Below are 25,065 nucleotides of genomic sequence, written 5' to 3'. Positions count from 1 at the left end.
CACACTTGCGAGTAAGTTGCACTTTTAGGTAACTTTACTTATTTTGGCTGTCCACAAAATCTGAGTGTAAAAGTGTAGACTTGCATATCTCCACCCCTTGAAATACAATGCAAGTTACTACTTCCAAAAAGAAACAGGAGTAAGTTGAGCACCACAAATGGCCAATCACTGATACTTCATCATCCTTCCCTGGACAATAATGGAGGAATGGACTTAAAATGAAACCCTATCTGATATTATGTTAAATTAAAATCAATTGTTTAATAAAGCAAAAATATATTTAAATATAAGTCAGTGTTAAATGAATCTAAACATTAAACATATTTATAATTCATTTACCAACCAAATTATTGTAACATATAATTTTAAAAACATATATTATATTCACTTTTAATTCATTGTTTGCAACACTTTTAATTAGTATTCATCGATAATTAAAAAATATTGTTGGTTGGAAATAATTTTTTTACTTTAAATTTCAGCAGATAAACTTAATTTATTGTCATTTATTTAAACTAATTCAAAATAAAGGGGCTGATTACAATAGCGGGCGGATCACCACCACTGGCCCGGCGGTGGCGATCTGCCCACCATCATAATGAGATTTACCCCGCCACATTATGATGGCGGTGGGTACTCTGGCGGAGGGAAAGCAGCTTTTCCCCGGTAGCTATCGTCACGATTGCCCGGCAGAGAGGTCAGGATGCTCACAATCGCGGCGGTGACTAGCAGGCTCCGCCGGCACAATCATTATGCCGGCGGTAGCCAGCCTTTCCGTGACGGTTGAAACTGGCATTAAAAGGCTGGCAGAAAATGTCTTCCGGGGCCCGTTTCGGGCCCCCGTGTGTTGGGGGCAGGCACAGTGTAGTGCCTGCCATGTAGTGCAGTGAAATGTACAACATGCTCCGTTCAACATCGCGGCGGTGCTGCTGTCAGCAACCACTACCGCAATGTAAAATGTGTGGAATCCAACTGCAGCGGTGGCGGTCCCATCATAATTGAATAGGCGGGACTGCCGCACACAAGACGGTCGGACCCAATCACTGCTACGGAGGCGGGCGGAGAAAATCCGCCCGCCATCGTAATGAGCCTCAAAGAGTGCTCTAGGATTTTTTCTTTTGTGCTACCTTTAAAATAAACATATACAATAATGTTTTTATAATATTTATCATAAAATATTTTTACTAACTTTTCCTAGTTTAATTCACTTTTTTTTATTTTTCCCTGCACGTTACCAAGCGGAGATCTCTAGCCTGACTGACTACTGCAGATTTGATTACTGTCACACTTGTGATGGAGTATCCCACATGCCAAACTCCACATCTGGCTCAATGGGTCAGGTATTTAAGGGACAGAACCACAAGTACAGTGCACCTTCACTGAACAATTACCATGTTGCATGTTTTCTACTTGAAAGCTGAAATATAAGATGCACACAGGCATATACAATCCCTACATGGGCATTGATGATAATTCTTGCACACATTTTGGACGCTCATCACCATGTTATGCCTAGGGGAATGTGCCTTGGGAATGTCATGGTTTTAATGGGCATAACATGGCACCAGAATAGGTAAGACAGAACCTGCATGTGACCTTAGTCACTTGGCATGTGAGACTATAATTGAGCATAATACTGTACTTGGGGAAAAAGATTGCAGTAGTATGGTGTATTAGGCAGCACAGGGGAATAAGTTGGCAGTGTCTGGGTGTAAGCTCTCCATTCATTGGTATTAGCTACTCAGTGTGTAAAGCTTCTAGGTATGTTAAGCTGTCTCAGGATACATATGATGTTTTGCCAGTGACATGAACGGGGAGCGTGGGTATGTGTTACAGCACTAGGACAAACGAGGCAGTGCTGTGTCATATGATAGCATTACTGAGTTTTAATATGGGTGCTGCGGCAAATAATGCTGTATTGGGACATAACCTGTTCAGAACCTGGATAAACACTGGAACTACCTGAGCAGGCAAAATAGTACTGAAACATTTAATTGGAGTACCTGGCCTTGTAATACTTAGCTTGAAAATACTAAGCTGTACCTGCATAAATGATGACAGAACCTGGGGATATCATGGCAGTTACAGAAATAAAGTGCTGTCTGTAGGATATGACATTTGTATCCTCTTAATATTTGACAGTACCTGGAAACATACTGGGGCTGACAGGTCTCCATGATGTAAGGCTAAGTCAGATCCGCAGTCTGGTATGTGGTTATGAAAGTCTGAGAAGGAAGCAAAGGGGTTGAGTTGTTAGTTAGTTTCATGAAATACCCCAGGTGAGAAATTAGGACATTGTCTCAGAGAGACATTGTTGAGAGAGAGGGTGGGACTTGGGGGAAAGGAAAGGTGTTGAGGAAGGAATGTTTGGGTCCACACTTGCACTGTGATGGTTGTGGAGTGGTATGAATGACAGGACTCAGAATATGTAATGTTAACAATAGATCATAAAAACAACTCATTTCTATCCTGTCATATAACCCTTTCAGGGCCAATGTACCCAGAAAACGAATCCAAAATATTTCAAGTTGCAGTAATTTTTTACTAATGTCAATACCGACTCCGGGTTCAACTACCTCAATAATTTGGCATTTTAGCTGTGATACTGTATGTTTTGCTTCCTGCCCATGAACCGCTATGCTAGAAGTCATATTGTGGGTATGTATGGTGCTCTTATGTTCCGTGAGTCTGACTTTTAGTTTTCCTCCTGTTTTGCCTATGTAAGCTTTCCCGCATGGAGATTTTAGACAGTAGATGACATTACTCGTATTGCAATCTGAGGTGTGTCTTAACTTAATGCATTTGCCTGAATTGGAATGTGTCAACGTGTCTCCCACTATTATGTTGCTGCAAGGGATTCAATTGTAACATCTAACTGTACCCTTATGCTTGATAATAGTTGGACATTGCCGAAGAATTGTCAACAGTTCTTGTAAATCTTTACCTCTAGTATAGGCAAATGTTGGTTTAGTATCAAACAGACCTTTAAACTCCGGTTCACATTGTAAAAGTTCCCATCTGTTGTTGATTATCCTATTTATTTAGTTGAAAACTGTGGCATATTTAGACACGAATGTGGGGGTGTCTTTGTTGTTTCTAATTGATTTCATCAGTTCTTTGTTTGCAATTCTGTGTATGCTTGTTTACAAAGTGTCCTCCGGGTAACCCCTTTGAATGAATCTCTGTTTGTATTCCTGAATTTTTAATGTTGCTGTTTCTGATTCTGAACAAATCCTTTTAATCCGGGCAAATTGTGAATAAGGTAGATTGGAAATAAGGCTCTCTGGATGGAAGCTTGTGTGATGAAGGGTGCTGTTCATGTCAGTGGGTTTGGTGTAAACAGCTGTCTGTAAGCCTTTGCCAGTTATGTCTTTAGTTACCAAAACATCCAAGTAATTAATCTGTTTGTCATTAATAGTGTAGGTAAATTGGATTCTGGGATTTTTGAAATTCAATTCTTGTATCCGTTCTTCCAGAACCTTCTCTGATTGGGTCCAAATTAAAAAGATGTCATCTATGTATCTGCAATATTGCTCTATTCCTGATGTCCAATTGTTGTCATTTAAGATAAAGTCCTCTTCAAATTTTGCCATAAAGATGTTGGCATAAGCTGGAGCTCCCGAAAAGCCCATAGATGTTCCGGTTAACTGGGTGTAAAAAACCTCTTGCCACATGAAATAGCTGTAAGAGTTTCAAAAAGAATACTTTGTCTGTGTCAATTTCCTGCATTTTTAATAATGCCCATTCTGTGGCCTCGTGGCCTTCAGTGTGCGCAATCGAAGTATATAAAGCTGTGACGTCTATAATGCACAGTATCCAGTGAGGTTGAATATAAGGTTGAATGGTTTGAAGTTTATGTAGAAAATCGGTTGTGTCCCTGGTATATGTACACCAGTTTTGAACAAACGTTTGCAGAGAGTGATCCAGATATTTTCCCAATAGATCAAAAATAGAACCACAACCTGATACTATAGGTCGGAAGGGAGGGTCGACTGGATTTTTATGTATTTTCGGAATCTTGTAGACTTTTGGTCTGTGTGGATTCTTGGTGGTTAAGTATGATTTCAATTGTGGGTCTATGATACCCATCTCCTCCGCTTCATTAAGAATGTTTTGTAAAATTCCTTGTAATGTAGGCGTCGAATCACAGTCAAGTGCCAAATATGTTGTCTCATCAAGAACATGTTCATTCACTTTCTGAACATAATATGTAGTGTCCATAACGACAAGTGTGCCTCCTTTATCAGCTGGCTTCAATGTTAGTGCAGTGTTGTTTGCTATTGGACGAATTGTCCTTTTGTCATGTTCAGTCTAGTTATGCTTTTGTACTTTCTTGTAATTTAATTTAGATAAATCATTTGTCACTATATTCTTGAAGGCGTCCAGCATTTTGTGTGAGACAGGTGCTTGATACTTGCTTGCAGGTCTAAATGAAGTAGCAATGTCATCGTTCTGCTCATTAGTTGCCATGATAACATTAGTGAAGTAGTGGGTAAATTTCAATTTTCAAGTAACCTCTGTTTCAAAGTGTTTGGTCATGGTAGTTGGTACAAAAGACATACCTTTATTGAGTACATTAATTTGTTGTTGGGACTAAGCGGTCGATGATATATTGATTATAAGGCTATGTGTTTTCAGCTGCGCAGCGATTTTCCGCCCTTGTCCTCGCCTGGTTTTGTGGTGGATGCTACTGTTTTTGTTATGTTTAGAGGATGCCCTAGATCCGGTGCCTGTGATAAAAAAGACGTGGTGGAAGGTGTTGGTATTTGGGAGTCCCCTGTCACAATTGATGTTGTGGAAGGTCCTGAAGTTTCCAGGCTAGACTTCGCTACCTGTGGTCTATTAATAGCTGTGACTTGTTCAGTTACCACGCTCTCTTACAAGGATGTAGTTGTTTTATTCTCATTGAACCGCCTCTGTGTGTAAATTTCGGCCCAGGTGTAGCCCGCATTTAATTTGTAATCAATTATATCCCGTCGGTATTTTAGGATCTTTCCTTCCTGTAACTCCTTACTGTATCTGTCAAGTTTTTGATCTAGTTCTTCCAGAGTGGTGGTGAAAGTAGTTGTTAGCATTCTTTTTTCAAATCGTTTTACAAATTGAAAATTTCTTGTTCCAATTCATTTATTGTTTTTGAAAGTTCTTCAATAACCAATAATATTAAATCTAAAGAACATTTGTTGAGAATAGAGAACCATTAATCCATGAATGCTGGGTTTAGATGAAATCGGAATAACATCGGTCTGATGGATAACCAAAGTCCCCTTGGTATTCTTTTGGCTCTGTGGTATTGCACCAAAGTTGATGTGTAAAGCCTCTGGTTTAATTGACGTCGTTTTAGATATTCTACTTGTTTTAATTGTTGGGTAATGGATCATCCATGAGAGTCAGTTAACTTAACTTCTTTGATCAAAGCATAGATGTCTGATGCTTGTTCACTAGTGTACACTAAAGTCATAGCTCGAGTTTCTGTAATATTTGTTATTGAATCGAACAACATGTTTACTCCTTGGATGCTACCTCTGTGGAGGTCAAGAAATTAAACTGTAGTACCCGTAGTAGAGGAGCACTCCTAGATATAATGCTTTATACTATTTGTATCTCTAAATTGCTTTAGACCTATTGGTGCGTCGCCACTGCACGTGTTGACCACACGTGCATGTACTGAATTGTAACCAACAGGATCAGGGTCCTGAGTGTGGTGAGCACTATTCACCTAGAACAACCTGTTCAATGGTTTCTTAAACTGTTTGCATGTATGCTAAATCAGAATAATTTTTACATTCAAACAATGAAACTACTCCATTAAATGATGTGTCATTCACATTATAATTGTAAACATTGTTGTTCTCAGCATATCAAGTGAATATGATGCATAACAATGAACATAAATTTAATGTTTCACATTCCAAACAAACAAATAAATGCAAAGAATTACAAGCTATGCAACAACAACATCATATGTCATAACATTAATGTAAAGCCCGATGCATTTCGGAACTCTGTGGTCCATTCCTCAGGGGCATATCTGCAATTAAACAAATGCAACATTATACAATTGTATGCGAATATGAACGAGTGATGTAAAATACACATGATTTTTTTTTAAAAAAGGAGAAACAGAAGTGCACGAAAGGAGAAAAGTGAATAGAAACCATGGAAGTAATCAAAATAGAGCGTTTGATAAAGAAGCCTAAAAGAATAAAGTGTAAAAGTACTAAATAACACCGCCCCAAAGTCAGCGTACCTGTGTGGAGCATAGAGATCTGAATCCTAAATGGAAAAGATATTTCGTTAATAAAACAGATCGGTATATCGATCAAGTGTAAAACAGAATGTGAAATGTAAAAAGTACCTTGTCGTTATATATAATCCTAATGGTGTTCAAAGGAATGCCTCACGTTCAACGCGCCTTCACACATATTTAATTGCCTGCACATGGGGCATTTATAAAATGTATTAACGATATTATCACACACAGACACTAATATTATTCACACTAAGAATGCGATGTATGTGTGTTGACTGGGAGAGTGAGATACAAACGGAGGGTTTGGGACTCTGGGGGGAGAAGGAGAGACACCATTCTATGCATCTCTATTGATGTCATATTTAATGTGTTCAACCAAAAGAAATACCAAAGCTGTTCCTTAAGCGAATGAGACGGACCAAGTGGTGTGCATACAAACGGTGTGAATGCCACAAAGTCGGATATGGGAGCCCTCACACAACCATCAGGGTGTTGTGCCTCACGCACCCATCAGGATGTAATGCATCATCATCGGGCTGCTCCTACGTCGAGTCGGCTGGTGTAATACCCGACGGGCTCTTTTAGGGAGCGCTCTTATGGAGATCTTTTTATCCAAACAGCCGTTAGGTGAGGTGGGAGTGAAGGGCTCTATTGTAATGTAGATGAAGATGAATAGTGGGGAAATATAAAATAGGGAAGGGAGTGCTGTCTCAATCAATTTATTATGAAGCCTCCTTACCTAGTTAAAAATTATGTGAGGTGAAGTGTAAATGACTAGAATTATGTGCTAGGTGATCTACGAGCGGGGTAGGTCGACCGGAGACACGGACTCGGCGTGTCAAACGCAAAGAACTCCTTGCGTTGCCTACCAGGAACTGCAGTGCGCTATCCTATGAATCTGATAGGGTAGACCGAGTTGCAGGTAAAAACCTATAAGAATGCTGACTGTAAATTAGATGTACAGCTTATATGTAGATAGAATACACTAGGTCCTGAAGAATCGCTAGAGTAATTCTCAGTTAGAGCGAGAAACATGTTGACCCCAAACGAGGCAGTGTTTATAACCTAGCACATAATTCTAGTCATTTACACTTCACCTCACATAATTTTTAACTAGGTAAGGAGGCTTCATAATAAATTGATTGAGACAGCACTCCCTTCCCTATTTTATATTTCCCCACTATTCATCTTCATCTACATTACAATAGAGCCCTTCACTCCCACCTCACCTAACGGCTGTTTGGATAAAAAGATCTCCATAAGAGCGCTCCCTAAAAGAGCCCGTCGGGTATTGCACCAGCCGACTCGACGTAGGAGCAGCCCGATGATGATGCATTACATCCTGATTGGTGCGTGAGGCACAACACCCTGATGGTTGTGTGAGGGCTCCCATATCCGACTTCGTGGCATTCACACCGTTTGTATGCACACCACTTGGTCCGTCTCATTCGCTTAAGGAACAGCTTTGGTATTTCTTTTGGTTGTATATTGTAGGGCTCACCTAGCTGGACCTTCTTTCCAAAGCCCTGTTCGCCTCCCCCCCCCTTTTCTCCTTGGATATTTAATGTGTACCCTGCTGCATACCACTACAACAGCCATGATCTGTCCAAAGCACTAAACAATTAATATTTTTAAAACAAAGAAGCAAACACAAATATTATTATTAACCCCCCTGTGCTAAGCCCTTTTTTGGCTATCTGGGGTCGTTCGCACTTAGGCCCCTGTAACTTTTTGACAACATAAGGTATCCACGCCAAATTTCCGTCCTTTTCTTCCAACATCATGAGAACTCCAAAGGTACCCAGGGTTTGTGGATTCCCCTGGAGGGGACTCGGAAATTAGCCAAAGTACAGCGGAATTTTGTTGTTTTTGTGGGAAAATGGGAATAAAGGGCTACAGATGAAAGCGTCTGGTTTTTGCCCTGCAAATGGTATCAAAAAAGGGGTTGTGGTTCTGAAATCACCATCTCCCCAGCTTTCGGGGACAAGCAGACTTTTGTCAGAAAACCAACATTTTTTACACAGTTTTGGCATTTTTCTGGGACATAGCCTATTTTGGCTATTTTTTGTGCTTTCAACCTTCTTCCAGTTAATGGTAGAAATGGGTATGAAAGCAATAATGGATCCTGGAACGCTATACATTTTTGAAAAGTGGCACTATTCTGAATTCAGCAAGGGGTCATTTGTGTAGATACTTCAAGGTTTCTTGATAGAAACTAACAATTGAATATAGGAAAAATTTAAAATTAGATGGAAAAAAAACCCATTTGTGCCAACGTTTTCACCTGTAACTTCTCCAAATTATGAGAGCTGTTTGAAAGCAATATACAGTTACATCCGCTGTACCTTCCTGGTTGTGTGGATATATAGGACTTTTAGGTTCACCAAGACCCCGACGAACCCTGAGTCAATAACTGAGCAGCGTCTTGCAATGGTTTTTCATAATGTACCGGGTATAGAACAATTCATTTGGGACAATATATATGTGAGAAAATCATTATGAAAGACACCTATGTATTTCTGAAATAGGAACAAAATATAGAGTTTAGAAACAGTAGATATTTGCACATTTCCGAATTTCGGAGTACCCATACTAGCATGAGAATTATAAGTCATTTTTCAAAATGACTTCTTTTTTACACATTGTCTTTCATTTGGAAGGCAGAAATGCATCGAAAGTCATAAGGTAATAACAGTTGCTCTACAATTATGTGTTACCCTAAGTCTCCTGGTAAAAGTAATACCTCACTTGTGTGGGTAGGCCTAGTGCCCGCGACAGGAAATGGCTCAAAACGCAACGTGGACACACTTTTATTTCTACAGAGAAAACTGACCCTTTTTTTGCAAAGTGCATAGATTTTGACCCCTAGCTCTGCCGGCACCTAGGGAAACCTAGCAAACCTATACAATTTTGAGAACTAGACACCATGGGGAATCCAGGATGGGGTGACTTGACTGGCTCTCACCAGGTTCTGTTACCCAGAATCCCTTGCAAACCTTGTGTGGGTAGGCCTACTGCCTCGGCAGGAAACAGCCCAAAACGCAACGTGGACACACCACATTTTTCAGAGTGAAAACTGACCCTTTTTTTCCCACTGTGCCTAGCTGTAGATTTTGAACCTTAGCTCTGCCGGCACCTAGGGAAACCTAGCAAATCTATACATTTCTGAAAACTAGACGCACAGGGGAATCTAGGATGGAGTGACTTGACTGGCTCTCACCAGGTTCTGTTACCCAGAATCCCTTGCAAACCAAAACATGTATTAAAAAAACACATTTTCCTCATATTTCTGTGGTGGAAAGTTCTGGAATCTGCATGCATCCACAAAATTCCACCCACCCCACATTCCCCAAAGTCTTCCGAGAAAAATGGTGCCTCATGTGCATGGGTATTACAACAAACAATTGATGGACAGAATGCTGACAATGCAGACATTCTCCCCCAGTCAAGAGATCTGGGTTAAATCCATCGTTCTTTTGCCCACTACACCACCCCAGTTTAGACATGGCCATATGCAAATCAGTCTTGACCCTGTGCCTCATGTGAACAGTCCAGCCCGAACTGCCAAGCCATGTCTTCACTGGACCGGAATCAAGCATCCTAGGACCGGTTTCTGGCTATCAGCCGTCATCAGCCAGGATAGCTTGACTCCAGTGGCGTAGTGAACACGGGTCCCACGTCTGGGAATACCCATCCCACTTAGGGCGAAAATCGTTACAACAAACAATTGATGGACGGGATGCTGACAATGCAGACATTCTCCCCCAGTCAAGAGATCTGGGTTAAATCCATCGTTCTTTTGCCCACTACACCACCCCAGTTTAGACATGGCCATATGCAAATCAGTCTTGACCCTGTGCCTCATGGGAACAGTCCAGCCCGAACTGCCAAGCCATGTCTTCACTGGACCGGAATCAAGCATCCTAGGACCAGTTTCTGGCTATCAGCCGTCATCAGCCAGGATAGCTTGACTCCAGTGGCGTAGTGAGCACGGGTCCCACGTCTGGGAATACCCATCCCACTTAGTGCGAAAAGCGTTACAACAAACAATTGATGGACGGAATGCTGACAATGCAGACATTCTCCCCCATTCAAGAGATCTGGGTTAAATCCATCGTTCTTTTGCCCACTACACCACCCCAGTTTAGACATGGCCATATGCAAATCAGTCTTGACCCTGTGCCTCATGGGAACAGTCCAGCCCGAACTACCAAGCCATGTCTTCACTGGACCGGAATCAAGCATCCTAGGACCGGTTTCTGGCTATCAGCCGTCATCAGCCAGGATAGCTTGACTCCAGTGGCGTAGTGAGCACGGGTCCCACGTCTGGGAATACCCATCCCACTTAGGGCAAAAAGCGTTACAACAAACAATTGATGGACGGAATGCTGACAATGCAGACATTCTTCCCCAGTCAAGAGATCTGGGTTAAATCCATCGGTCTTTTGCCCACTACACCACCCCAGTTTAGACATGACCATATGCAAATCAGTCTTGACCCTGTGCCTCATGGGAACAGTCCAGCCCGAAATGCCAAGCCATGTCTTCACTGGACCGGAATCAAGCATCCTAGGACCGGTTTCTGGCTATCAGCCATCATCAGCCAGGATAGCTTGACTCCAGTGGCGTGGTGAGCACGGGTCCCACGTCTGGGAATACCCATCCCACTTAGGGCGAAAAGCGTTACAACAAACAATTGATGGACGGAATGCTGACAATGCAGACATTCTCCCCCAGTCAAGAGATCTGGGTTAAATCCATCGTTCTTTTGCCCACTACACCACCCCAGTTTAGACATGGCCATATGCAAATCAGTCTTGACCCTGTGCCTCATGGGAACAGTCCAGCCCGAACTGCCAAGCCATGTCTTCACTGGACCGGAATCAAGCATCCTAGGACCGGTTTCTGGTTATCAGCCGTCATCAGCCAGGATAGCTTGACTCCAGTGGCGTAGTGAGCACGGGTCCCACGTCTGGGAATACCCATCCCACTTAGGGCAAAAAGCGTTACAACAAACAATTGATGGACGGAATGCTGACAATGCAGACATTCTCCCCCAGTCAAGAGATCTGGGTTAAACCCATCGTTCTTTTGCCCACTACACCACCCCAGTTTAGACATGGCCATATGCAAATCAGTCTTGACCCTGTGCCTCATGGGAACAGTCCAGCCCGAACTGCCAAGCCATGTCTTCACTGGACCGGAATCAAGCATCCTAGGACCGGTTTCTGGCTATCAGCCGTCATCAGCCAGGATAGCTTGACTCCAGTGGCGTAGTGAGCACGGGTCCCACGTCTGGGAATACCCATCCCACTTAGGGCGAAAAGCGTTACAACAAACAATTGATGGACGGAATGCTGACAATGCAGACATTCTCCCCCAGTCAAGAGATCTGGGTTAAATCCATCGTTCTTTTGCCCACTACACCACCCCAGTTTAGACATGGCCATATGCAAATCAGTCTTGACCCTGTGCCTCATGGGAACAGTCCAGCCCGAACTGCCAAGCCATGTCTTCACTGGACCGGAATCAAGCATCCTAGGACCGGTTTCTGGCTATCAGCCGTCATCAGCCAGGATAGCTTGACTCCAGTGGCGTAGTGAGCACGGGTCCCAGGTCTGGGAATACCCATCCCACTTAGTGCGAAAAGCGTTACAACAAACAATTGATGGACGGAATGCTGACAATGCAGACATTCTCCCCCATTCAAGAGATCTGGGTTAAATCCATCGTTCTTTTGCCCACTACACCACCCCAGTTTAGACATGGCCATATGCAAATCAGTCTTGACCCTGTGCCTCATGGGAACAGTCCAGCCCGAACTGCCAAGCCATGTCTTCACTGGACCGGAATCAAGCATCCTAGGACCGGTTTCTGGCTATCAGCCGTCATCAGCCAGGATAGCTTGACTCCAGTGGCGTAGTGAGCACGGGTCCCACGTCTGGGAATACCCATCCCACTTAGGGCAAAAAGCGTTACAACAAACAATTGATGGACGGAATGCTGACAATGCAGACATTCTTCCCCAGTCAAGAGATCTGGGTTAAATCCATCGGTCTTTTGCCCACTACACCACCCCAGTTTAGACATGACCATATGCAAATCAGTCTTGACCCTGTGCCTCATGGGAACAGTCCAGCCCGAACTGCCAAGCCATGTCTTCACTGGACCGGAATCAAGCATCCTAGGACCGGTTTCTGGCTATCAGCCATCATCAGCCAGGATAGCTTGACTCCAGTGGCGTAGTGAGCACGGGTCCCACGTCTGGGAATACCCATCCCACTTAGGGCGAAAAGCGTTACAACAAACAATTGATGGACGGAATGCTGACAATGCAGACATTCTCCCCCAGTCAAGAGATCTGGGTTAAATCCATCGTTCTTTTGCCCACTACACCACCCCAGTTTAGACATGGCCATATGCAAATCAGTCTTGACCCTGTGCCTCATGGGAACAGTCCAGCCCGAACTGCCAAGCCATGTCTTCACTGGACCGGAATCAAGCATCCTAGGACCGGTTTCTGGCTATCAGCCGTCATCAGCCAGGATAGCTTGACTCCAGTGGCGTAGTGAGCATGGGTCCCACGTCTGGGAATACCCATCCCACTTAGGGCGAAAAGCATTACAACAAACAATTGATGGACGGAATGCTGACAATGCAGACATTCTCCCCCAGTCAAGAGATCTGGGTTAAATCCATCGTTCTTTTGCCCACTACACCACCCCAGTTTAGACATGGCCATATGCAAATCAGTCTTGACCCTGTGCCTCATGGGAACAGTCCAGCCCGAACTGCCAAGCCATGTCTTCACTGGACCGGAATCAAGCATCCTAGGACCGGTTTCTGGCTATCAGCCGTCATCAGCCAGAATAGCTTGACTCCAGTGGCGTAGTGAGCACGGGTCCCACGTCTGGGAATACCCATCCCACTTAGGGCGAAAAGCGTTACAACAAACAATTGATGGACGGAATGCTGACAATGCAGACATTCTCCCCCAGTCAAGAGATCTGGGTTAAATCCATCGTTCTTTTGCCCACTACACCACCCCAGTTTAGACATGGCCATATGCAAATCAGTCTTGACCCTGTGCCTCATGGGAACAGTCCAGCCCGAACTGCCAAGCCATGTCTTCACTGGACCGGAATCAAGCATCCTAGGACCGGTTTCTGGCTATCAGCCGTCATCAGCCAGGATAGCTTGACTCCAGTGGCGTAGTGAGACCTAGCAAACCTATACATTTCTGAAAACTAGACACCCAGGGGAATCTAGGATGAGGTGACTTGACTGGCTCACACCAGGTTCTGTTACCCAGAATCCCTTGCAAACCAAAAAATGTATTAAAAAAAACACATTTTCCTCATATTTCTGTGGTGGAAAGTTCTGGAATCTGCGTGGATCCACAAAATTACACCAACCCCGCGTTCCCTGAAGTCTTCTGAGAAAAATGGTATCTCACTTTTGTGCGTAGGCCTAGTGCCCGTGACAGGCAAGGGCCCAAAACCTATTAAGGCGACATCAAAATCACCGATCACAAAACAACCTGGGTTTGCAAGGGGGCTCACCTGTTGTTTTGTCCCCGGGCTCGGCGGCCATCTTGGGAAAAGTACCAAACCCAAACATTTCTGAAAACTAGACACCCGGGGGAGTCCAGCGAGGTATAGCTTGCGTGGGTCCCACAACGTTTTCCTACCCAGACTCCCCTGCAAACCTCAAATATAGCTGAAAAAATCAGTTTTTCCATAAATGTTTTCGTGTGATCACCCTGCCGGCACAAATGTCCTACCATCCAGCATTCCCCTTGTTCTCCCGAGTAAAATGATACCTCACTTGTGTGGGTGGGCCAACGGTCTGTGACTGGGAAGAGCCCAAAACATAGGGATTTGGGTATAGCACCGAGAATTCTAAGCACTACATTTAAAAAAAAATGATTTTAGCCAGTTCTGCTTTGGACACCCACACAAGTGAGGTATCATTTTACTCAGGGGTACAAGGGCAACGCTGGGTGGTAGGACATTTGTGCCGGCACGGTGATTCCACCCAAAAATATGTGGAAAATATGTTTTTCTCAGCTAAATTTGAGGGTTGCAGGGGATTCTGGGTAGGGAAATGTTGGGTGATCCATGCAAGCAATACCTCATTGGACTCCCCAGGGTGTCTAGTTTTCAGAAATGTGTGGGATTGGCAGGTTTCCCTCGATGGCGGCTAACCCAGGGCCAAAAAATCAGGTGCCCCCCCCCCCCAAAACCAGGTAGTTTTGTTATAGGTAATTTTGAAGTCTCCACAATAATATTTGGGCATTTCCTGTTTCAGCCACTATGCCTACCAACACAAGTGAGGTACCATTTTTATTGGGAGCCCTGGGGGAACACAGGGTGGTAGGAAATTTGTGGATCCATGCAGATTCCAGAACTTTCCCCCACAGAAATATGAGAAAAAAGTGATTTTTTTCAACTAAATTTGAGGTTTGCAGGGCATTCTGGGTAGAGAAACATTTGGGGAACCATGCAAGCCATACCTTGCTGGACCCCCCCGGGTGTCTAGTTTTCAGAAATGTGTGGGTTGGGTAGGTTTACCTAGATGGCCGCCAAGCCGTGGCCAAAATCTCATGGGATCCCCCCTTGCAAAACCAGGTTGGTTTGTGATAGGTAATTTTGATGTCTTCTCAATATGTTTTGGGCCCTTGCCTGTCGTGGGTACTTGACCCACCCACGCGAGTGAGGTATCATTTTTACCGGGAGACCAGGGGGAATGCTGGTTGGGAGCAAATTTGTGGATCCACATAGATTCCAGAACTTTCCCACAGAGAAATTTGAGAAAAAAGTGATTTTTTCAGCTAAATTTGAGGTTTGAAGGGGATTCTGGGTAGGAAAATGTTGTGGGACCAATGCAAGCCATACCTCACCGGACTCCCCCGAGTGTCTAGTTTTCAGAAATGTGTGGGTTTGGTAGGTTTCCTAAGATGGCCGCTGAGCCCAGGGCCAAAAACCTCACTGGTGTGGGTGGTTCAAGTACCCGCAACAGGCAAAGGCCCAAAATTTATTGAGGGGACATCAAAATGACCTATCACAAAACAAGGTGGTTTTGCAAGGGGAGTCACCTGGGTTTTTGGCCCCGGGCTCGGTGGCCATCTTGGGAAACCTACCAAACCCACACATTTCTGAAAACTAGACACCCGGTGGAGTCCAGCGAGGTATGGCTTGCGTGGATCCCCCAACGTTTTCCTACCCAGAATGCCCTCCAAACCTCAAAGTTAGCTGAAAAAAATCACTTTTTTCTCAAATTTCTGTGTGGGAAAGTTCTGGAATCTACGTGGATCCACAAATTTCCTACCACACAGTGTTCCCCCATGTCTCCCAATAAAAATGATACCTCACTCGCGTGGGTGGGTCAAGTACCCGCGACAGGCAAGGGCCCAAAACCTATTGAGGCGACATCAAAATTACCTATCACAAAAAAACCTGGTTTTGCAAGGGGGGTCCCATGAGTTTTTGGCCCTGGGCTCAGTGGCCATCTAGGGAAACCTACCAAACCAAAACATTTCTGAAAACTAGACACCTGGGGGAGTCCAGCGAGGTATGGCTTGCATGGGTCCCTAAACGTTTTCCTACCCAGAATGCCCTGCAAACCTCAAATTTAGCACATATTTCTGTGTGGGAAAGTTCTGGAATTTGCGTGGATCCACAAATTTCGTACCACCCGGCGTTCCTTCAGGTCTCCCGATGAAAATGGTACCTCACTTGTGGGGGTAGGCATAGTGGCTGCTACAGGAAATCGTACTGTGGAGACTTCAAAATTACCCATAACAAAACTACCTTGTTTTGGGGAGGGCACCTGGGGTTTTGGCCCCGGGCTCGCTGCCCTCTAGGGAAACCTACCAAACCCACACATTTCTGAAAACTAGAAACCCTGGGGAGTCCAATGAGATATGGCTTGCTTGGATCCCCCAACGTTTCCCTACCCAGAATACCCTGCAAATCTCAAATGTTGCAAAAAACCCCACATTTTCCGCATATTTTTGGGTGGAATCACTGTGGCGGCACAAATGTCCTACCCCACAGCGTTCTCCTTAGTGTCATGAGAAAAATGATACCTCACTTGTGTGGATGTCCAATGGAGAATTGGCTAAAAACGCATTTTTAAACAAAATGTAGCGCTTAGAATTCTTGGTGCTATACCCTTATTCCCTATGTTTTGGGCTCTTCCCAGTCACATGCCCTTGCCCCACTCACATAAGTGAGGTATCATTTTACTCAGGAGACCAGGGGAACGCTATGGGGTAGGACATTTGTGTCAGCACGGTGATTCCACCCAAAAATATGTGGAAAATTCGTTTTTTTCTGCTAAAGTCGCGGGTACCGGTTTGTGTAAAATCCACCAAAGACATTACTCAAATTGAAACGTGTCCAGCTGTTGGAGGTCATCGTGTACTATGAGCCGTAGCCTCACTGAAATACTGTGCAAAAGAGCATTTTGCCCACCCCAGTCGAGAAGGGTCAAGGGTGGCCCCTGTGGCCTTGCCGACAATGGCCTAAAGTTACCCAGTGATCTTCACTGATCCATTGAAAAAGTTCCTTATGGGTGGCAGAGATTTATCACTTCCCTAAGGAGCTTCATTCCTACATTATAGCTGCAACATGCACAGGCACCCAGTGGATGCATGATTGGTGTTAGAGAGGAGGTTAGGACCTTTTGGTCCCTTCTGTGCTGTGCAAATGGTGTGAAATGTGGTTGATATAGGGACCAGTGTCGCTAACAGTGTGCCCTTAAGGCCAACTATTTTTAGCAGCAGGTCCAGCCCTAAGGTGTGTATTAATAAACCATCTCAGAATTGATACTGAGGTCCTCTGAGATGGAAATGTTCATCAAATGTGTCTCCTTGTGGGTCTTTGCTGAGTAGAACAATATGGCATAATTTCTAAGTGAGTTTATTTTGAGATCTCATTTGACCTGTCTGAATTTACACAATTATGCTCTTCAAGGCCACAGTGAAGTGAGGCTAAACACAAATAATAAATAAATAGCCCATGACCATACTTCAAGCCTAGAGTGAGGATAAACACAAATCACATTCAGTTGGGTTCGGAATCAGATGTTTCCTTAAACGGTGGATACTCATCGTTTTAATGTGCATGGTGTTAGTTGCACCCAGTTTCGACTTAAAAAGTGTTGCTTGTTCCTCAGCCCTATCTATAACATCTGTTTCAAGCACTTACACTGTCTTTATTTTCTGCAGATGTTCCTTGGTTCGTTAATAAGTTCCAATTTAACGAACTATGTCTGGATTGGCCTTTTCAAGACAGCTCCGGGACATACTTGGACGTGGGTAAATGGGTCCATTTTAAATGAACTGCTGTAAGTTTCTCACTTTATATTTCTTCTTCCTATTTAGTGGCCTTGTAGAACTGTTATTCTGCATGTGCATAGGTCTTATCTACAGACAGCTGATGAGAGCCTATTGCCATCACACAATTCATATCACAATACAGATACTTAAAGGGGCTTTTAGGAAAGGCTTTCCTGCCATTGGCTTAGAAGATTGTCCATGATCGATGGTCTCAGCCCGTACCATTCTGCGAAATTAGGGGCATATTATCAAGGACGGTGTAAAAATTATCGCCGGTTCAGCGGCAGAGAACTGGTGTGAACATGGGCTTCTATTGGAATTCTCCAGGGCATATTATCAAGCCCATTATCGCCGCTTTAGCTGCAGTTTTCTGCCGCTGAACCGGTGATAATTTTTATGCCGTCATTGATAATATGCCCCTTAGACTCCAATAAAATAGTCCACTTACACACATAGATGTTAATGCCTTGTTTTCTTTCTAATTTAATTTGATTTTGTTCAGCTTCTTTCCTCCTGTCCCAATATTTGCTTCTTCCATTCTGTCTCGAGTGCTCTTAGAAATCCAGAGCATCTGGCGTCTTCTCGTGTTTCCCAAGACCTGCCTTTAATAGGCATGGTCCCGGGTGTTCACTTGATACTTCCTCCTGTCCTTTTCCTATACCCAGTGCAGCTGGCTTTGGGCTGCGCCTCCCAATGTCTCCCTTGAAATCTCTCACAAGAGCTCATTGCTAACACAAGGGGGTTACAAAGAAATGACGCAGCGCAACACTGCAAACAACTCATTTAGGTTGCACTGTGTCATTTAAAAAATGTAGGGATGTGACGTATTTACAAAAATACAGTGCACCCCTGTGTTTTCCTGTGCGCCGGCACTGAACAATCTGCCTAGCCGTAGCGCAGGCACCCTTGCACCATTGTGCAATGGTGCCTGCATTGCAGGTATGATTGTTTATGTGCAGGAAGGAACACCTTCCTGCACATAAACAGTCGGTAATGGTTATTTGCTCCTTCTACGTGTGCTGCAGAATGCAGCACACATAGAGAGAGCGAAAAATTAGGAGAAATTGAGTATTTCTCCTCATTGCGCCATTCTAACGCCACCCTTTCAATGGTGTTTTTGACCCTGCCTTAGATTTACCATTTCTTGTAAATCTGAGGCAGTGTCAAAAAGCAATGGGTTTTGCGTGGGAATGCCTATAGCAACACCCATTGCACACCCCTTTAACGCGGAAAACTGCATCAAAGGGTACGATATTTGCAAGGTGCCCTTAAGCCACGCATAGTGGCTTAGAGCCACATTGTACATATAGTGTAGGGCATTGCACTACCAGACCATCGTAAAAAGTGAAGCTACGGTGGCGCCTTGCCCTTGTAAATATACCCCAAGGAGCCTAGCTTCACAGTATTTTAAGTGGGTCAGATCCTGCTGAGTCTCAGACCCGGTAGTAATTAAAAACAGACATTGAAACAGGACCCTATTGGGCCCTATGTTCATGTCCTTAACTGAAATGGCAAAAAGTGCAACCCATCAACACTTCTGAGACAAAATTAATTTCCAAAATGAACATACAAGATAGTGGGTCAGCACTCAATATTAAAGTTAATTAAATGTACATAGTGAGACTTCAGTCTATTGTACACAATTTGTAATTACAAGCAACATCATCTTTTGTCCTCAATAAACAAATGTGAGAATAACTTCTTCTTTCAGTAAATCTTTATTCATCTTTTTTTCCTAAAATCACATCAATTGTGCAGTAGCCAACGCGTTTCATCCTCCATAGACTTCTTCAGGGAGAGTGCAATTGCTCTAGTAGAGTACCAGTGTGACATCCGGACAAAGCCAATGTATGGAGCTGTCAGAGTCTTGTTGATAGGTACCATGGTTAACAGATTTATCTGCATCAACGCCTCCATTCTGTAGAGAAGATTGTTTATTTGCTTGAGGTGCCCTTTATGCATGTGATGACATCCTGTGAATCTCCCATAGCAATATAGGGCACAGAATGTGATGACTCTGTAGTGTCTTTATTGGCTTGTTCAAATATGGGGAATTGTTTTGAATTTGAAAGTGAGCATCTATTTTTTCTTCGGGATGCCTGTTTTGCTTTTTCATTTACTTTTTTTAACCACTTGTTTTTCTGGGCTAAGAATGCAATATCCTGCTGGGTATCTACGCCTTTAATGTATGTTGTCCTTGTACCTTACTGCTACTATTAGCCCATTGGCAGGTGATTTCAGCTAATGTATCTTGCGTTGCCACCTAAATAGTTTTAAGAAGATGTGCTGAGTCCAACATGGGAGCTAGGTCACCAGGAGGGGGCAGTACTAAGTAATTTGTACATTTTAATGTAGATATCGCTACTTTTAGGTCTTGTATAACTGCATTATTTCTGGGAACTTGGCTATTTTATATATAGCTGGCACAAACATTAGTGCTTGTGTTTCTCATTTTTGTTTTGTTCTTTAAATTAGGCAGCTAAGATTATTGGATTTTGTAGCAATGGGCATTATATATGATGCCACTGTTTGCAGGACAATAGTCTGTAGGTCAAATTTATCAATGTTTTGTGTTGCTCTTGCGTCACGCAAGGTAACACAGGGCAACAAAAAACCTAAAATCAGATTTACCAAGGCACACAGGGCCATCTGCATGGCACTGCGTGGTTTAGTAAATCTGCTGTAACTAAAAAGCAGAGCAAGGGCGGAGTGTGGTGTTTGTGGCATATTGTGTTGGTTGAGCACTCTGGACATTTACCTTGGAATACATAAAATAATGTCTGGGGTCTATGCCACAGTGTTCCCATGCATCCACCCATGGATTCTGCACCATTCCCAGATATACCAATACCGGTAGACCTGGGAATGTGTCAGAATTGTGTGCCTTCCCAACAGAGAGGCAACGCTGAGAAATATCTTCAGTTCTCCTTGTTGTTTCTTCTTTGCAAATGTGCTGTATTCTGCGGGGCTGTAAATATGGCATGTTGTATATGGGATTACATATGCAGGAGTGTAGCTTAGTCAATGAAATTCAGGGGAGATATAAATCTTAAATTTCTCAACTAAAAAGCAGTGGGCTGCAGGGTGGAGAGGTGAGATGACCAAGGGGTACACCACCCATGGGAGGTCAGAAACCTGTGAGTGCAGCTTTTGACACTTTTAACCTTCCACTAAATATTTTGGGAAATTGCGTCATCAAATAAATTGTGAAGACCCAAATTTGTTTCAGATTTTGTTGGCTGGATAACCCAGACATTCCTGGGGAGAGACAGACTGCCTTGCTCTATTGCAACCAAGGAATGTGATAAAACCATTTTCCGGGATGGTTGCTAGTCTAGCCCTGAAATAGTGAGACTAAAAATACAAGGAAGGTTGTTCTGTTCTTCTGCCCTGCTGTTCCATTACACTCACTGAATAAAAAAAACAGAAAAGAGAGCCAATGATATTTATACTGCGCTCCTCCATCCCATATTACATTGAATTTGTGGGCCTAATTCGTAAAGACAAATTTACGAAAATGCTCACCCACTTATGAGCATTTTCAAACTCCTATCTCACCCTTTCCCACCTTGGAAATTGTCAGATGTTTGTTCCAGCAAAATGTAACTCCCTTAGGAAGGTGAGTGGTTACCTCAAAACTTTGTGCAGATCTTCGGCATATTTTTACTGTGGAAAAAAGTACAACTGGAAAGTGTTCTTTCCCAGTTGGAAATAGTAAATTCTAAAAATGTCTCAAGAGCAAAATGCCACATGACATTGCCGCCAGTAGTAAGTCTGGAAAGCTGAGACTGGCACAGCTTTCCAAGCATTCTACTGCCAATGTGTGTGAATTTAAAAAAGTAGTGTTATATGGTTCCTACTGATCTAGTAGGACTGTGCATTTAGAACAACAAATCTTTGTAATACAGTCTGACCATATAGTCAGTAATTGTTGGTCTATTTGGCTAAGTCATAGTACTGCATATAAACTCCTCAACCCACAGAGTTGCAGATGTTGTCAGTAACCTAGATCATGACTCTCAGATTGCCAAAGAAATCATGGAAACAGATCTATCCCTATCATTTGTCATTCATGCATGCCCAAAGTGTCACAAAGAAAATATACAGTATTGCATTTTCAAACATCTATTGAAAAGCTCTAATCTTTGTAAATATAACATGGACTGTGATTATGAAAAAGATGAGACACATCACTGCAATAAGCATTATTAGAAAGGCGAAAAACACAAACAATTCAACCATGGTAATTGTTCATCATGTTACTAACATGACTCCTATAGAGTCCTAATATATCTATGCTGCCTGCCAACCTATTGGAATGACCTAGCCCCCATACCTTGGTACTGTATGTCAGGATGCCAGCCTTACTGCACTAAGGAATGCACCCTGTGTTGAGTGTGCAAGCCTGCACACTTCTCCTGCAAGGCTATCTTCTGTCACAGGATGAAGGTCTGGAACAACTAAACTGCATCTTAGTCACAGGTCAGAGCAGCGTTTCATGGTGATTCTGCCATGAAGTGAACCTCTCTCCAACTTCAGCATGGTCTCTGTTTTTATAATAAATGGCAAGCTTGTTACACTGTGCCTGAGGTGCAAAACAATGTTTTAATTAGACAGCAGCAGAAAAATAAGCTCCTACGAGCACAGGAAATACATTTTTTTGCGTATTCTGAAATGTACTAACCTGGAACTGAATGTGCAGACTACAGGGCAACAATGCCTATTTGAAGGAAATGCTTGCAAAGGACATTTTCATAAAAGAAAAAAAACATGTGTTAAACACCACTAGAAAATGAGGCGAAGTTAAAAATGAAAAGCTAAAATGGAGACTAAACGTAGCCCACACAACAGTAGTAAATTTGCAAACATCCATAGGAATGCTTCTTGGAGTGTATATTTAGTACTTTATTTATAAATCAGTCACTATATATCTTTAAACTCCTTATCTAAATAATGAACACATTTAAACAATCTCAAAGAGGAATGAACAAGGAAAAAACCAACACAGATATAGGAGACCCAATTCAGGGCTCCTAGACTCATGCCCAGGCCACGAATGCATTTATTTGGGAGTGTCACACCAAAACACCCCACGCCCAATTAAAGCTACACCCTTATTGCAATAACTGCAGTTCTAGGGAGGATACAGTGAGTGATTGGAGGAAATCCTGGTTCTTTCCTTGATTGTCTATCTGTCTTTGTGGATGTTACAGCCATCATGCTGCTGTCACGTGTGCAGCTCTAGAGAGCCTGTAGATGTCTTGGTGATCCAGAACAATATACATCTACAGTCTGCTATACTCATTTCTGCCAACTAAAAGCATCAGAGCTCTCGGTGCCTGGTGAGCAATGGTGGGCATTGATATGAAATCAGAAGGTCTTTGAAGAGGGAATGGAGATACATCTCACTTCCATTCAGTCATTTAGTATCAATATTTTCCTTCTGTCTAAAAAAGCCTGGAGAAACAGGAGAAATCAGGGAAGATTCATTTTCTCTAGATTAGCGAAGGATGTCACATTTTAATGTACCGTGGGCATTGTTAACCCTACTTTCCTGCTGTCACCCTGAAAGTAGGATACATGCTGCCCCCTTGATCACAGTGATTGCACTTCTACTGGACTCAGAAGAAACTTCTGCGCATCAGTCCAGAGAGATATTTGCCAGAAAGAAGACTGCTTGATGCCGATTCCCACCATGACCAGGCCTAGGAAACAACATCACTCTGATGGAAGAGAGAGTACTATATGGTAGGGAAGGAAGAAAGTCTGTAGAAGGGAGATAAGGGACCAATACCCAGCTGCTTGAAGATTGCCTGGATTAAGAGATCCCTCCAGGAGCCATAAGGATATGGCTCCTTACCTTGCCAGAGTTGAGACCTTGTAGTAGATGTAATCCAACAAGCCAGCTTTCTTTCTTGGTCCTCCACAACCTACATGCAGTCTCCACACTCAACATCACACACCTGCTCATGGATGACCCACTCCAATATATATCCATATTTATGCTAATAGCTTCACAGCTTTTGTCACCCTTCACCTTGCCCTCAGCTTCTCCTTTGCTCCTTTCACTGGTTTATAGAGACTTTCAAACATATCAAACTATGTCAGGCCCCTGGTTTCTCAAATACACACTCTGTCTGGCAGCATTTCATTCCTGAAACAATAAGTCCCAAGGCCCAAAGTTTTTCTGAGAAGCCGGTGTCTGGTTCTATCAAAAGTTGTTGTGCCAGATACCAAGGTTGCATAGTCTTGATTCCACCTCATGCCTCTGTTATCCACCACTAGACACTCCCTGCTTCTTTTTCAAACTTGCAGGTTCTTTTTCTTCATGCATTCTCCCTGTGTCACTGCTTTTCCATATTTATTTTCCTCATTTTTACTCCTTTTGTGTTTCCGTTCTCTTGATCAAAATTTGTTGAGGAAACTTAAATGCAGGTGCACAAAAGGTAGCGCTGATGAACTCTACCTGCAACCACCGGCCCAACTTAGGCACTGGTCTCTGGACTCAGTAGTATCCTTCTGGATTTGATACCACACTCTCCAAAGAAAACTAGTGGCACGATTCACAAAGGGCCTCCGCAGTCATGGTAGAGGCTCCGCAATCGTGGCGGAGTATCCTGACTGCAGTTTCTCATTGCAGAACACGACTAGCTTCCATTCACTAAAAGTGTTCTTGCAATAGGATGTTTCCCACAAAATTACTCTTAATTTAAGTGATCATAAATAATTATTTCCGTAGAAGAGAAATTCTGCCAAGACCTAGTTAGTAACCTATGCTTAGTTCTGTTTGGAATTAAAAATGAACAGAAAAAATAAACTCACATACAGAGATTGCCCAAGATGAGTGCTTCACACTTTCTACCTCTTATTTGCCAGGTTCCCTGTGGCAGGCTCGGCAGATGGAGAGAGCTGTGGTGTGATGAAAAGGAGTCCAATTGAATCCGAGAGCTGCATCAACAAGCTGAATTGGATCTGTCAGAAAGAAGCACAGTGGGCCTGAGCTGCTTTACGCGCTCCCCCAGTGGACTTTGTGCATCCAGCTAGGATGCATATAACCCTCATGGAACCTGCTCCTATCTACTGTATTCAGAAACTTTCCTCATCAAGATTCTGTCAACAAATGGGGAAAATACAGTAGTTTGTTTTGTGACTTGTACCTGATATTCTATTTCAACTTCTTTCCTCCTTGCTTGGCCTTGACTTGTTAAACCTATATAGCTAAAGATGTGAAATTAATAATTTTTGGCTATTGTTTCCTTCATTCTGCTTTTTTTTGTTTCCCCACAATTTTTACCAATAAAATATTGAAATAAAATTGTACTTTCGAAGAAGCTGGGAAAAGCTTGAACCAATGCTGAGTGTTAGTAAGAGTCTAGATTGATGCATCCTGCACTCTTTTCACAGAATAGTGACATACACCACGGTTGAAAATCACCGTTCAACTGGGACAAAAAATAGACCTGAGCACCAA

General features: G+C 43.2%; 1 protein-coding gene across 1 annotated transcript in view; it reads left to right on the top strand.

Moving 5' to 3' along the window:
• Positions 1-24,661, top strand: part of LOC146812970 (killer cell lectin-like receptor subfamily F member 1) — a 221,483-nt gene extending 196,822 nt beyond the window's left edge. Inside the window, exon 6 of the mRNA XM_085614649.1 lies at positions 24,471-24,661. Coding sequence (XP_085470775.1) covers positions 24,471-24,533 — 63 coding nt within the window. The 3' untranslated portion in view covers positions 24,534-24,661. The remainder of the gene's footprint in view (positions 1-24,470) is intronic.
• The last annotated feature ends 404 nt before the right edge of the window (positions 24,662-25,065 follow it).

The sequence above is a fragment of the Triturus cristatus genome, chromosome 7 (assembly GCF_964204655.1).
Source record: "Triturus cristatus chromosome 7, aTriCri1.1, whole genome shotgun sequence".
Lineage (NCBI taxonomy): Eukaryota > Metazoa > Chordata > Amphibia > Caudata > Salamandridae > Triturus > Triturus cristatus.
Note: the sequence above shows the minus strand (reverse complement) of the source record. Positions and strands in the feature narration are given on the sequence as shown.